The sequence below is a fragment of the Oenanthe melanoleuca genome, chromosome 3 (assembly GCF_029582105.1).
Source record: "Oenanthe melanoleuca isolate GR-GAL-2019-014 chromosome 3, OMel1.0, whole genome shotgun sequence".
NCBI lineage: Eukaryota > Metazoa > Chordata > Aves > Passeriformes > Muscicapidae > Oenanthe > Oenanthe melanoleuca.
Genome location: NC_079336.1, coordinates 97,538,901 through 97,552,714, shown reverse-complemented (window position 1 = coordinate 97,552,714; position 13,814 = coordinate 97,538,901). Strand labels below are relative to the sequence as shown.

At 46.4% G+C, this 13,814-nt stretch overlaps 1 protein-coding gene across 2 annotated transcripts in view; it reads left to right on the top strand.

Annotated features, from left to right (window-relative positions):
- Window positions 1-13,814, top strand: part of LOC130251402 (TOG array regulator of axonemal microtubules protein 2-like) — a 38,405-nt gene that overhangs the window by 22,321 nt on the left and 2,270 nt on the right. For both annotated transcript variants that reach the window (XM_056487989.1, XM_056487987.1), the window contains exons 15-23: window positions 1,250-1,382; window positions 3,075-3,180; window positions 3,930-4,165; window positions 6,128-6,280; window positions 7,488-7,605; window positions 8,554-8,657; window positions 10,007-10,211; window positions 11,382-11,598; window positions 12,721-12,807. In XM_056487989.1, coding sequence (XP_056343964.1) covers window positions 1,250-1,382; window positions 3,075-3,180; window positions 3,930-4,165; window positions 6,128-6,280; window positions 7,488-7,605; window positions 8,554-8,657; window positions 10,007-10,211; window positions 11,382-11,598; window positions 12,721-12,807 — 1,359 coding nt within the window. The remainder of the gene's footprint in view (window positions 1-1,249; window positions 1,383-3,074; window positions 3,181-3,929; window positions 4,166-6,127; window positions 6,281-7,487; window positions 7,606-8,553; window positions 8,658-10,006; window positions 10,212-11,381; window positions 11,599-12,720; window positions 12,808-13,814) is intronic.

Genomic DNA, 13,814 nt, shown 5'->3' with positions numbered 1-13,814 from the left:
TCAGTCACTGGGGTACATCAGTGACATCCAGATTAGCGCCCATCTGAATATTTTTGATGTTACTTTTCCTCCATAACATCATTCTCCATGTTTGTGAGAACATGCAATGTACCACAAAAACCCTGCTGAGTCTACAGCACTTCATCTAGATTCTGTGCAATATTTATGCTTCATCAATTTAGTCAGCTCAGATGTTTTCAACCTATACATTAGAAAATCTGCTTTTGAGTGCATGACATGAAATTTTTGATTGACAGTGCATTTGATGACAAATGGTTTTCATAAGAAATGCATTTTCATCTGATTTTTCTCATACCTTGTAAAGTTTTATCAAAATTTTCAATTATGGTAAACTCAGGACAACTGATTATCAGGAGAGTGTGTCTGCCAACAACTTGCGTCTATTTTTTGAATATTTTTATGCTCGATTTGCATTTGGAATGTTTTATTGTCAACTGTCTGGACTGGAAATTGCATTTTTCCTCAAGAGAAATCTTAGGCATTGCAGAGTGTGCAAACACGTCCATTTGACAGTAAATAAATTTCACCTCAGCATCTTGTGAAATACAACCAGTGTGTACCTCAGAAACACTGATGATTGGAAATGCTTGGAAAGAACAAAATCCATAAACGACTCCTTTCCCAAGAGTAGGGTAAAATGTGTGTGCACTCAGCTGCCTGCTGTCCAGAATATTTGAAGTCAGTGTGAGCAGAGGCGCTGTCAGGGGTGCAGGGTCAGCTCCGGCTGCTCCCTGGGAGTTGCTCCATGGGGATTCAGCCGGGCCCAGCAGGGCTGGGCTGTTCAGGCTTGGCTTGGTGCTGTCACGAGGCAGCTGCAGGTCTTTCCTCAGGGATTGCAGAGTGCCTCAGTCCTCAGGGCTGGGGGAATCAGGGTGCTGGGACAAGAGAGGCCCCTGGGGTTCCCTCCTGGGCTCGCCATTCCCGCTGCTCGGCCCTGTCTGGCAGGAGCGGGAGCTCTGCGGCCTCAGGAACCTGCCGCTGGCTGTGCTGCCTGTGGCACTGGGGAGCTGGCAATTGCTGTGTGGGCAATGTCAGCTTTAGCCCACAGCTGTGCCCAGCTGGGGGGCTGGGAGAAAGCAAGGAGCCCCAGGAGCCAGAGAGCAGGCAGGTGTCTGAGGCAGAGCCATTTGCAGCCCACGGAGCCCTGGCTGGAGCTGGGGCTGCAGCCGCTCCATGGCGGGTGCCTTGCCCGGGGCTGCAGCGCTCAGGGCTGACCCTCTCCTCACAGTGACCTCGCAGACGGCCCCTGGTGCCCAGCGCCGAGAGGAGCTGCTCCGTGGGCACGGGCACAAGGACACAGCCTCTCCTGAGCCACAGCAGTCCTTGCTCCAGGCACTCTCCTTGCTGGGCAGCCACGACTGGTAAGAAAGGCCCCGGTCACTCTGTCTCCCCCTCAGCGTTAAGGGAGGTTAGAAGGGAATCTTGCTGCTGCCTCTGAGCCCCGACAGCCCAGAGGGCCACAGGGCACTGGGGAAACCTCTCCAGAACAGTGAGAGGATCAAGATTTGAGAGCAGCCTTTTCTTGGCCTTGGTCTGCAGCTGTTCTCCAGCTCAGCACATCTGTGCTGTTTCCTCGCTTTGCCTGCTGCTCCATGGAGCTGCAAAGGGAATCTTGAGGGAAGAGAGGAAGCTGTGGGACAAGGTGATTTGCTGGCTGAAGGCAGAAGCAGGATGGCAGCAGTTTTGAGTGTAGAGATTTGGGTGCATTAGGGCACTGCCCCAGTGAGATTGTGTAAGATTTCTCTCTGGTCCCACTGCTGGCAGCAATGGCAGGTGACAGGGTCTCCCCGTGACCTCCTGCACGTGAGTCCCAGAAGCAGCTCCAGCTCAGAGTCCATTCCTCTTTCTGAGAAGTGGACTGAGTTGTGCTTTCAAGTCCCTCAGCCTGTCATTACTCCTGAAGGGTTCATGGCAGAAGAGAAGGAAAAAGAAATGAAATCCTCTAGGAATCTTGCACTTTTGGAATGCAACTTCTTCCTTCTCACTGCTACATATGGACATGAGATGTTTCATGAACACTCATCATGTGCCCCAAAATTAGACACAGACAGAAGGAGGGCCAGAGGTGATAAGCCTATAAATATTAAGTGATATTGGTTGTATTTTGATGTCTGGGTTTACATCCACTCACTGGTGGGTGCTTCATTTACACAGGGATAAGGACATTCACCCTGGAATAAACAAGAAAATCTTCCACGAGGCATCTCTTTGTATAGTCGTCTTTGCTTTGCCCTTTCTCTTCTGCTTTCTCTTCCCCATTTCTGTTTGGTGCCCTGTGAGGTTCAGAGAACTTCTGCAGGTGTGGGGGGCTCCATGTGACACTCAGGGGTGTCCGTGGGATCAATCTCCAGCCCTGTGCTGCAGCCCTGATGCCTCACACACCTTCCTGTAGCTCAGGGCCTGCACAGAGCAAGTGCTGAGAGACAGAGTTGTATGTGCCTTTTAAATAACATGTTGCTGTTGTGTGGGCTGTTTTAGGTAGGAGGTTTTGGTAAAAGGCAGAGTTTTAACTGTTCTTGCCCTAGTGTGGAATTTTCTAGGATATCCTGCTGCTTTCTTGGGGAATGTGCAGGTGGAGTGGAGTAGGTGACAGACAGGCCTAGATTGTAGAGTGGAAACTAAGGAAACCAAAGGGCCAGTTCAGACTCTCACTGCTGAACTGCCTGCTGGGGCTGGCAAAGAAGGAAAATGCCCCAGTAACAGCCTGATGGGATTGTGTCTCAGGGACAGGTACAGAGAGGTGACGAGAAACTGCAGCATAGTTTGGTCTCACAGCTTCTAGGAAACAGTGACATTTGCCAGAAATTTTGGAAAGGCTGTCTTGTTAAATGACCACAAATGAAGACGCTGAAATTCTGCTATTTGCCTCTTGGATTTGTGTATGCTTTTGACAGCCACAGCATCCTGTGGCAACGAGCTCCATGATTTCATTAAGCACTCCTTGAAATGCACCTCCCATTGTTTGACTGAGCTGCCAGCCTGGTAATATCAGAGGGTGCTGCCTAGTTCTTGGGTGGAGAGAAAAATCAATCTTTTTGGTATTTGCCTTTCAGGGAGATGAAGGAGAAGGGACTCTTCAGCATCAAACACCTGGCTGGCTCCCATTCACAAGTCCTGCTCTCAAGACGTCATGACATTTGCTTGGCACTTACCAGTGAGGTGAGAACATTGTTCTAATTGTCCCCTGTACTTCATGCACGGGGTGTAGAGTTGATATGTGCCTGTTCATCTCCAGGTGTGCTCAGGGACTGCCTTCATTTCTGTTTTTAGACTTTATATTTCTAATGTCTGTCAGCTATCTATAGGATCTGTGCATACATGTAGCTGTATTTACTGGTAGGTCGGGTACCTGCCACTCATCTTTCAGTGAACTCCCATTATAATGAAATGTGCAAATACAGAAACAGATACACTAATTATGTTATTTGCCGGAGTCCTAATCTCTGCCCAAGCTGTAATTCAACACTGCAAATTAGTCTGTAGACCTGAGCCAGAGTTTTCTTTTCCCTTGCTGACTGCTTCAACTGCTGGTGTTGCTTTCTTGAACAGCAGCAGATGACTGTTTTATCCTTATGACTTGTGTCTTTATGGTTTGAAAGAAGCCCTTGCTTTTATTTAGTTCTTTGTTTTTCAAATAAAACGAACTAGAATCAAAGCAGTTGGCATTCTAGAAGGGTTAAGGAGATCACTTTAGGGAAATGGGTTTTTTAGGCCTGCAGTAAGCAGGTCTGAGGCCAGAAATTGGTGCCAGAGTAAGTGCCTTTCTGTGCTTGTGCTCTTCTGCTCTTCTTGTGCTTTTGTGTGCCTCTGGACACAGTGGGACGTGTTGTCATTTCCTGGGACTTTTGTCACAGGCAACTGGTTTTCTTTTCAAGGTGATTCTTATGTTTCCCTTATGACTTCCCCAGGTGACCAGCCTCCACACAAAGGTGTCCTACGCGGCCATTGTCACTCTGGGAGAGCTTTTTGCCACCTTGAAGAAGGACATGGACCCTGAGGTGGATGAGGTGGCTCGGGTCCTTCTCCGCATGGTGTGGAACTCCCCAGAGTTTGTTCAGAAAGCAGCCAGTCAGACCCTGGGGATCATGGTGGAGAATGTGACTCCTGCACGAGCAATGACTGCTCTCCTGGACAGTGGAGTCCAGTAGGTTCTTCTTCTTTCAGTGATATTCTTCACATTCTAGTGTGCAGGTGGGGGAAAGGGATGACAGGAAGAATTGGAATGGTGGGAGGGAAGGGGGCTGTATCCTGCATCTTCTGTCAACTCAGTGACTGGATTCTCCAATCTACCTCATTTCTTTCCTCTTCTTCCCTATTTCTGCACTCCTGCAGCCCATGAGTTCTTAGAATCACAGAACTGTAGAATATGGGGAGATGGAAGGGGCCTATCAGGATCATGGAGTCCAGCTCCTGGCCTTGCACAGAACACGCCAAGGATCACACCATGTGCCTGAGAATGTTGTACAAATGCTTCTTGAACTCTGTCAGGCTTGGTGCTGTGACCACTGCCTTGAGGAGCCTGTTCGCCTGTTTCACCCTCTGGGTGAAAAACCTTCTCCTGATATCCAACCTAAACCTCCTCTGACTCAGCTTCCTGCTGCTTCCTGGAGTTCTCCCAGACTGTCACAGTAGCCTAGACCTGGTGAATGGTGGGGAAATGAAAGTGCATGCAAGGACTAAAGAGAGCGCCTTGTGCATTTGTGGGAAGAGGGACAATTGCAATTGCAGCTGTGAGCACTCTTTGATGTAGCTGTTGGGGGGTCGGATGCTTTCCAACCCTGGGGTTGCTACTCAGAGTCCAGATATCTCAGAACTCAGGCAGCAGAGCCCGCAGCTACTCGCTAGCGAAGTACAAAGGCTGAGATCGCGTTGCAAAAGTTCCCAAGATGACTTTATTTCTCCAAAGGGAATTTCTAACAACGGTCTAATTACATCAAACAACAAAGGGTTTTTATAGGTCTCTAGAGGATTGAACTTCTAACCAATAAAAACTACAAATTACAAACTAACCAATTACCTTAAAATTCTAAGAAAAGAACCAATTATCTTATAACTTTAAGAACCAATAAAAATCTTAAGAGATGACAGGAGTTTCGATAAGGGAAAGGGGCCCTGTTTCAAGGAATTCTTTTGTTTCAAAGGATAGCATCCCAGGGTCACATTTTGGGGGAAGTAACATCTTCTACACTTTGATATTTCACAGCACTAACCACAGAGAACCCCTGAGCTAAAACCATGTATCTTTATTATGCCATTAACTTGAGAATGTAGGAGGGTACTTGCTGCACCATAGAGAACATAGGGGACAATGTGCTGTGGATGAAACAGCCTGCTCAGGAGGTGCAGCTCCTCCCAAAAGGAGTCTTGTATGACTGTCCTGACCTTAGGGCTCTACTTTCTATTCAAACTGATGTTCCATGTTAGCCTTGAGATGATGAATCACTTCATAGGCACCTTCACAGGCCAACTGCCATGGGACAGCTGAAGCAAATGCTGCCTTAAGTGTTGGTGCTGGGCCTGATAATTGCCAACAGACACTCTCTAGGACAACCTGGCCAAACTGACTGCCACCCTTTCCTCAGCTGTGGAACAGGCTAACACATTCAGATGTATCCCTTGCCAAGCCTCACAGAAGAAACAGGCGGCATTGCTGTATATTCTACAACTTCACGGCCCACAGCGTGTTCTTGCTGCATTTGTTTTTTTCCAAAGGTTTGCAGATTTGGGGATAAATGGCTGGAAAGAGCCTCAGTCCCGCTGCAGCTCTGTGTAGCGGGTGCTCTCTGATGGATCAGCATGAATTGTCTTTAATTTCTTAAGAATTCATATGTAATCTACTTCTTTAATCTTTATCAGAGGAAATTGTGGGACAGAAATTGAGTATCCCATCGTGCAGGGAGACTGAATTCCTCCCTCTTCCTACAGCCAGTCCTTCTGTGCAATGCCAACTTTGGGTTTATCTGAGGACAGAAGCTTCTAGATGTGTCTGAATTGCAGGAGAGCCCAGGCCTCCTTCCCCAGCAATGACAGGGAGCAGGCTGTGGCCAAGGCCTGTGCTGCTGTGGCTCCTTCTCCCTGTGCCCCAGTGTTTGCTCTCCCTTCCCAGGAGCCGCCACGTCCAGGTGCGGAAGTGTGCGGCCGAGCTGCTGCTGTCCTTGCTGGAGAAAATTGGAGTCACGGAGCTCGCAGGCACAGCCAGGGCTGGGAGGCTGGCGCACGCGGCAGGGACACTTGCTCAGGACTGTCACAAGGACACAAGGTAACCATCTTCAGTTCACCTCCTGGGACAGGAAAACTGTTTGGGGTCTGTCTGTGAAGGTGAAACCACAAAAGAGTGGAAACGTAAGGAAATATTAAATGACGTCACTGTGTGGATAAGGGCCATAGAATCATGGAATATCCTGAGTTGTACGGAACCCATCAGGGTCTTCGAGTCCAGCTCCTGGCCATGTGCAGGACATGCCAAGAGTCACTCCATGTGCCCTGGAGCATTGTCCAAACGCTTCTCCAGCTCTGTCAGGCTTGGTGCTGTGACCACTGCTCTGGGTTGCCTGGGGAAATGACTGTACTGAAGTTGTCCAGCAAAAAGGAGCATTGCCAACTTCCTGTGACTTGAAGGATTTTTTCCTGAGATGAAAAAAGCTCCGATTAGCAAGTCAAACAGTTTTGTTTGGCCTTAGGTGCACAACACAAAGCCAAAGTGTTGGCTAATGTTCATCACTGAAGGATCCCAAACATCTATTTCTCATAAACTTAAGACTTTCCTAGAAATATTTCAGGGTTCTTTAGCCAATGTATTCAGTCTTTCTAAACCTCTTCTGCAGATTTCTAGAATGCTGTTATCTGTGGCTTAATGACCTCCAAATTTCTTCTTGAAGAAAACTGTGGTTTCATAGTGCCAAAATCAACCCAAATCACCAAAATCCCCTTACTTTAAAATTCAATTCCCGTGAACAAATTCCCATTAATAGCTGTCCAGAACACATCAGCAACTAGCGTCCTGTGCATCCATATTGTATAGAATAATCAATAGGAAGCATGAGATGTTTTGTCCTGGCTTCCCTGCTACATAAAGAAAGGCAAATTATTGTGCAATGGCAGCAAGACACTGCTTAATAGGACCTAAAAGCAAAGTAGAGGTGTTTCACGTGTTCCCAGGGATCCTTTGATCCCAAAGAACCATTCCCAGAGTTTCAGAGTGAAATGGTATTTTTCTGTTGCTCCACATTCTCCTCTTGCCTTTTTTATATTTCAGCTGACAGCACTGTACAGTGACAAGTAGGGGTAAATCTCTCTCTTTGATGAGTAGGCAATGCCTTCTCATCAAAGGATGGCACCTGATGAGTTTAGGCATCTGCTTATTCTGTTAACAGCCTTCTTCTGTTTGTTCACTTTCTTTTCCTTCCTTCCTTCCTTCCTTCCTTCCTTCCTTCCTTCCTTCCTTCCTTCCTTCCTTCCTTCCTTAGGCATTATGGACAGGAGATGGTGAAGATGTTGATGAATCATCAAAAATGTAAAAGGCTTTTGGAGCAATCTGTTTCCACCTGTGACCTGGAAGATATTCTGACAAGAATTAAGAAGAAAGTAAGTGCCTTGCAGGATAAATGTCTCTTTTGTGCAAGTATTGCCATGCTAATAGGAGATCAAACATACCTAATCTGCCTTTATCTCATTGCTCTTCTGCTGAATCATTTTGCTGCTGGGATTGTACTGTTAATCCCCAACCTGTTTATATGCAGACCACAAAGGAACTGATACTATTAGGGAAAAAGTGGGGTTTTGAATATTGCTCACAAACAGGAAAGGGGAAGAGGAGAAAATGGGTTTGCATTTAGGTGTAACCCCCCACTGCACTCTCCCTGCTCTGCCCCCAGTAAAGCCATTAAGTGAGAATGGTGCTTCTGAAGATAACAGAGTCTGTGCAAAAGACACCAGAAATAGTAGTGCCAGGAAAATTTACAAAAATCCCTAAGATGTCCAAGTCAATCCCAATTGCTACGATTATTGTCTGTCTTCTGGGAATACTGCCCTGCTGTCAGGCCCTGTGGAGCTGGAAGAAGCTTGGTGAATTCAGCAGCCTCAAGTGGAAAACCTCTGAATTGTTTGGAGGGGATTTTATTCTTTTTATCTACATTATAGAAGGGAGTGTGTCTTTGTGCAGGAACAGGAAGAGTGAGTGTTGAATCAAATCATCTTCCAACAAAATAGCCCATCCCCCAAAGAGTCCAGATTTTTCTGTAACTTTCTTTAAGAACACTCATTGTCTACCTGTGTGCAGTATTCCCTTCTAAGCTCCACTAATGAATTTGGGATTTTAGACTGCTGCTCATTATGGCAGCACCCATAACCTGCCTTGGGCTATTAAAACAAAGAGTTGGCATCACTGAATCTCTGGGATGTTTCCTTCTGTCAGTTAGGAAATGTTTCCCTAAGCCTTGGTAGCAGTGATCCTGGTTTCAACTTGTGCTTTAAACAGAGAAATTTCCTACTTGATATTCTAAAGATTCACAGGGTTTCTCTATGTCTTTGTAGGGGAAGGAAGAGCAGAAGGGTGAACGCCCCTCTGTCAAGAACCCTGTGAGGAAGAGGAGCAATATCTCAAAGAAGCCCCAGGCCACATTGCCTTCTAGTCAACGGTACTGAGCACTTTTGTTAGATGGGACAAAGCACATGACAGGCTTTACATGTCTCTTCCTTAGGAAAATCCTTCTGGCAGTGATAACCTGTGCCAGAGATTGTTTCCTTTCCCTGCAAATGCTCTATGATAAAAAATGTCTACTTCTGCATTACACTGAACAAACTTCTCTGAAGGGGTTTCCCCAGAAATTGGGTGACAAAAATACACCCATTGGTTGCAGCTCAGGCAATCCAGTGCAGTGGCAGGGGCAGTATTGTGGAGGCCAGGAGAGGGCCATGTCTCTGATGCCTGACTTGGGACAAGTCAATTCAACCAGGGTTTTTTTCATCAGAGTGGACTCTTTCTTAGATGGGTGTTTTGATGAGAAGTCCTAGTCTAGAAAGAAGATGCTATTCTCCAAACAAGCAGTTGCCATGCAAGTGGTTTGGCCTGTCTGAATCAGGATTTTCTTACCCTCAAGCATTACCAAGACTGAGTAGTATATGGCAAGGCAATGACTAAGGAATTGTAGTGCTCAATATGGTGAAAGGTGTCTCAATGGGGATTTTTGTCTTGCTATTCCTGTCCTTCATATAGTTTGCTTGATGGACAGCATGTTTGGCTGATTTCCCCCTGTGCTGCAATCTGCATTTCAAACAGGGATTTGGTCCTTGCTGTCTCTTCATGCCAGTGGCAGAGCTACTTGTACCTGTTCTCCTCTGATAACAGAGGGGATTTATTCAGCTCTGTCATGCTCACCGGTGGCAGGAAAGTGATCACATGCCTCAGTGGCCTGTGGAAGAGACAGGTTGATCCAGGAGAATTGTACCAGTGGGTTTGTTAAGCTGTGGATCTAGTCTCTAGGGAAGCAATAATGTGAGCACAGTGCTGGGATGTCTGGCTTCTGTTTTTATCTCTGTTACTGATTTTCTGGATCTTTCGGATATGCCCCTGTTCATCTCCTCAGATCCATCTGAGCTCCTGTTCCAGCTTGTCATGCCTGGTGTGGAGACACCTATCCAGAGTGATGACTTTCCTTATTAGAAGACACACACCTCCCATATGAGGAGGCATTTGAACTTGGCAGTATTGTCTCTCTTTCTCCACAAAGCAATGTGACCTGTGTGCCAGGGAAGCCATCAGAAGATAGATCAGATTCATCTCATCCTTGGTTTTCCTGAGGGAGCACTGGCGAGAATGCTGCTTGTAGATTGTCTCTCGTAATGGTTGTCATGAGGTCTACATTGTTTTTCAGAGCCTCATGATTTCCTAGGTTGAAATCACATGATTAGGAAAGCTCCTCTAGACGTTTTGCTCACAATTATCTGTATTATCATCAACAAGTCATAATTTGGTTTTATTTTCCAGGGTGAAGTCTACCTCTTATGGACGCCTCCTGCAGCGTCCAAAAGCCCAGGTCATGTTACCTCCAGCTGTGGATGAAACAGAGCAGCTCCAGAAGCTTTCCAATCTCCTGGAAGCCAAGGGGTGTGAGGCACGGATGGAAGGAGTGGCACTCCTCCTAGACCTGTGCAAAAACAGCCCCCAGCTCATCGCCACAAACATTGTCCAAGTATGTAGGGTTTCTTCATTGCTCCCTTCCTTTCTCAAGCCTGTAGCAGTAAAGTTAATTCAGTGTGTCTTGGCACTACATCCTGGCTGTTTGGGACAGGCTGGTCCCTCTTACCCAGACCAATTTAATTCAGGTTCAGGCTAAATGCACCTGTTCTTTCAGTCCAGCTGTATTTGTCTGGCAGGTGCCTATTGGTGCTGTTCATCAGATGACGGCTGAATTTTCCACTGGTGTAACTTCTGCTGTCTCCTACTCCTGGTTGGGTGAAGGGAAAGGAATCCAGCCACTGAAAGCATGGCAGTTATTCTCTAGACAAAAAATGGGTTTGGATGGGGAAGAGAAGGATCAGACTGGGTTGAATTAAACCAAATGTTTTTAAACGGATACTTCTGTAAACTCCATCTTGTTTTGCACAGGCACAACTCTGGCTACTCGCATCCATTCTTGTCTCTATTCCTCTTGGTAAACATGGTGCTCACCCTTCTTGTCATTTTTTGTTTTTTGGTTTTGGTATTTTTTTCTCTTTGGAAAGGAGGAAAATGAGTAGGGACAGAACTCTTCCTTCTCCTCCCTGTAGCTCCTTTTTCCACAAAATGGTGCCTGATAAGTTTGCTGTCAAGGGACTGAACCTGCTCTAATGGGAATTGGAAAGCACATTAAATTTCACAACTCTACCTGTTAGTTAGACAAAAGATCTGGATTCTGGAAGAATTGATCACAGCCCTGCACTTCTCCAGACACAGATTCTGAGACAGAAAAAAGAAACTTTGGATCTCCTCCAGCCATAGTTTTGGCAAAATCATAATTGCCCTCAGTACTTGAGGCAACTCTAGAGAAGAACAGGCATTGTAAATATCTGTTTCCATACTTCTAAAGCAAAGATACCATTTTGCATTAACAAATGGGACTAATTTAATGACGTATAGGCGGAGAGAAACAGCATAGGAACTATTCTTTCCCCTGCCAAATCTCTTAAAAAGAGATTAAAATCTTTACACCAGCATGAGGTTGCACAAGCATTCCACTGAGTGGCCCACAGGAAAAGAGTGAAGTTGTGCAAGCAAGTGCTGACCTGACAGAAAGGATCACTTTCATCTTTTACATTGCTGAGTGCTCATTTCAAACAAGGACATTTCAATCTAGCTTTCATGTTGCTTGTTCTCTTCCCAGATTTTTGATTCTTTTGTCCTGAGAGTTGCTGAGAGCAACAAAAAAGTAAAGCAGAAGGCGCTGAATGTGCTGGCAGAAATCATAGCCATCCTGAAAGATGCCATGAACCCGGTGATTGTCCTTTTGGTGGAAGGAATAACAAAGAGCCTGAACTCAAAGGACCCCAGGGTTCATGGTGCAGCTGTGAACGCTCTGGAAGAATCCATGGCTCACTTAGGTAAGGCTGAGCCCTGACATGGACTCTCCTCAGCTGTGTCTCTACCTCTCTGACACAAGAGAACACTGAGTGCCTTGAGAGCTCCTGTTGCCTGTGGAATGCTCCGGCTGACATCCACCAGAAGCTGTGGAGGTGCAGTCCTTTCCAGTCCCCCAACAGGCTTGACTGTGCATCAGCATTTCCCAAAAGTGCCAGGAGCCCTTGGTTCTGTGCTGCTTGTCTGCAGAGGAAGTCCTGTACTACAGCTTTGCAACAATTCTGAGGCAAAGAGGCTTTTGCAATGTTATGGAGCTCTGTTTTACTTCCCAAATGAATAGCTTTACTGTGGGCATGAAGGGACACTGACCCATCAGAGCTTCTGCAGAGCAGCCTCCTGGAAGGCTCCACATTATAGGCATTAGTTGCCTATTTTCCACCTCTCTTCTTAGTCTTTTTTTTCAAAGGGGAACTTATGATTCACCAAGTCCATTTCCTTAAAACAAACAGATAGAAATCCAGCTGTCAGTGATGCCCTGTTCCACATGATGTGTTGCATGGGGCAGGATGGCTGTAGCCATTACCTACCCAGGCAAGGGAGGCTCTAAATTCCTTTGCTGCAGAGATTTATGTCAGCTCTGAAAATGCTGCACTGGGGAAATATGCCTGAGAAGTGGAGTGTTGAAGAGGCAGGTCTTCAAGGGCTCTTTCCACTTTCTGCACCTCAGCTGCTCTGTGAACTCATGAACTGCCTGACTCAGTGCATTTCTGTATCCCAAGTCTGGGCTTCTTCCTGTTTGCTCTGGAATGCAAAACCCTTTCACTGCTTATGTGTGATTGAACTCTTCAGGTCCCTGATCTAAAATGTTTAACATAGCTCCTGACACAGCAGACAACTTTGCATTTACAAATGTGAAAGGGGAGCTCTTGTTTGGGAATTTAAAATCCTCCTAAGTAGGCTTGAAGAAAAGAAGAGAGATGCAAAAATCAACAGAAATTTACTTGATTTCATAATATATATAATACAGCGCTATAATATATATATATAGTTTATAATATATAATATAGGGTTGCCACTGCCCCTTCCCTCCCCACTCTCCTTTCTCCTATGACCGCAGAAGAGTGAGCAGTTTGTTTCTCTTGTAGATAAAACATCACTGATGAAAGAGTTCAGCTACCAGTGGAATCAACTGGGTGGCCAAGCTCTTCTGGATGTCACAGAGCGTATCACAGGTATGGGCTCCCCTTCTAAGCCAAGAGCCCTTCCCAGGGAGTATTTACAGGGAATGCCTGTGAATAGACAGTAGAGCAGCTGCTCCAAATTGGGCTGCTGAGCTTGTCTCTCCTGCCCCATCCCCATGGCAGGTGTGTTTGGCAGGTTTTCCCTGGCTGCTGCAGAGCTGTGCAGCACCTGAGATGGGGCAGCACTCGGCCTGGGGGCTGAGCTCTCACTGGGGCATCTCAGAACCCACCTGCAGGAAAGGCAGGGGCTAAAAATACCCAGCTGGCTCCTCTCTTGGAAGCTCAGGGACATCTGTGATCCTTTAGGGAAAATGGTGACAAGTGCTGTTGCAAGGGATCCGTTTGTTTTGTCCTCACAGAATTCTTGTTTTGCTTGTGGAAACTTTTGAGACTGAACCCTGCAGTGCCTGGGGGTCACAGCTTGGGTCAAAACTCAGCACACAGATCAGAGGCACGGATTTGGTGCAAGGCAGCCTTTGGGCACACAGGGGCAAAAGCAGAGTGCTGAGGCTCCCTGCCTGTGCTGTCAAAGTGGACTGAGCATTTCAGGGTGTGCAAACAGTGTCTTCCTGTGTCAGCGCTGTCCAAAAAGCTATAAATGCAGCTGATAATTGATTCCTCAGAGGAGCTGGCTATGTCAGCAACAGCCAATGAATGGAAAAATGATCATCTCAACATATACCAGAGAAGATGATTTATAGCCTTGCGTTAATTGGGGCTAAACCCACTGCCAAGTATGCCAGCATCTTTAAATGCAAGGTTTAATACACCTTGTGTCTTCATCAGACATCTCAAAAGGGCATATTCAGTCATTGGGAATGTCAAAGGTCCTTTAAAGAGCATTTGAATAAGATAGTTCTCCAGGAAGAGGGAATATAGTTTTGCAGTTTTTTTGATAAGGAGGACAGAAGCATGAATTGGGACTGCTTTAGAAAGAGCCATTGTTCTCTCTGAGATTTAGTGGGAGCAAACAGCTCCTTCTATGCTCAAGTTCTATA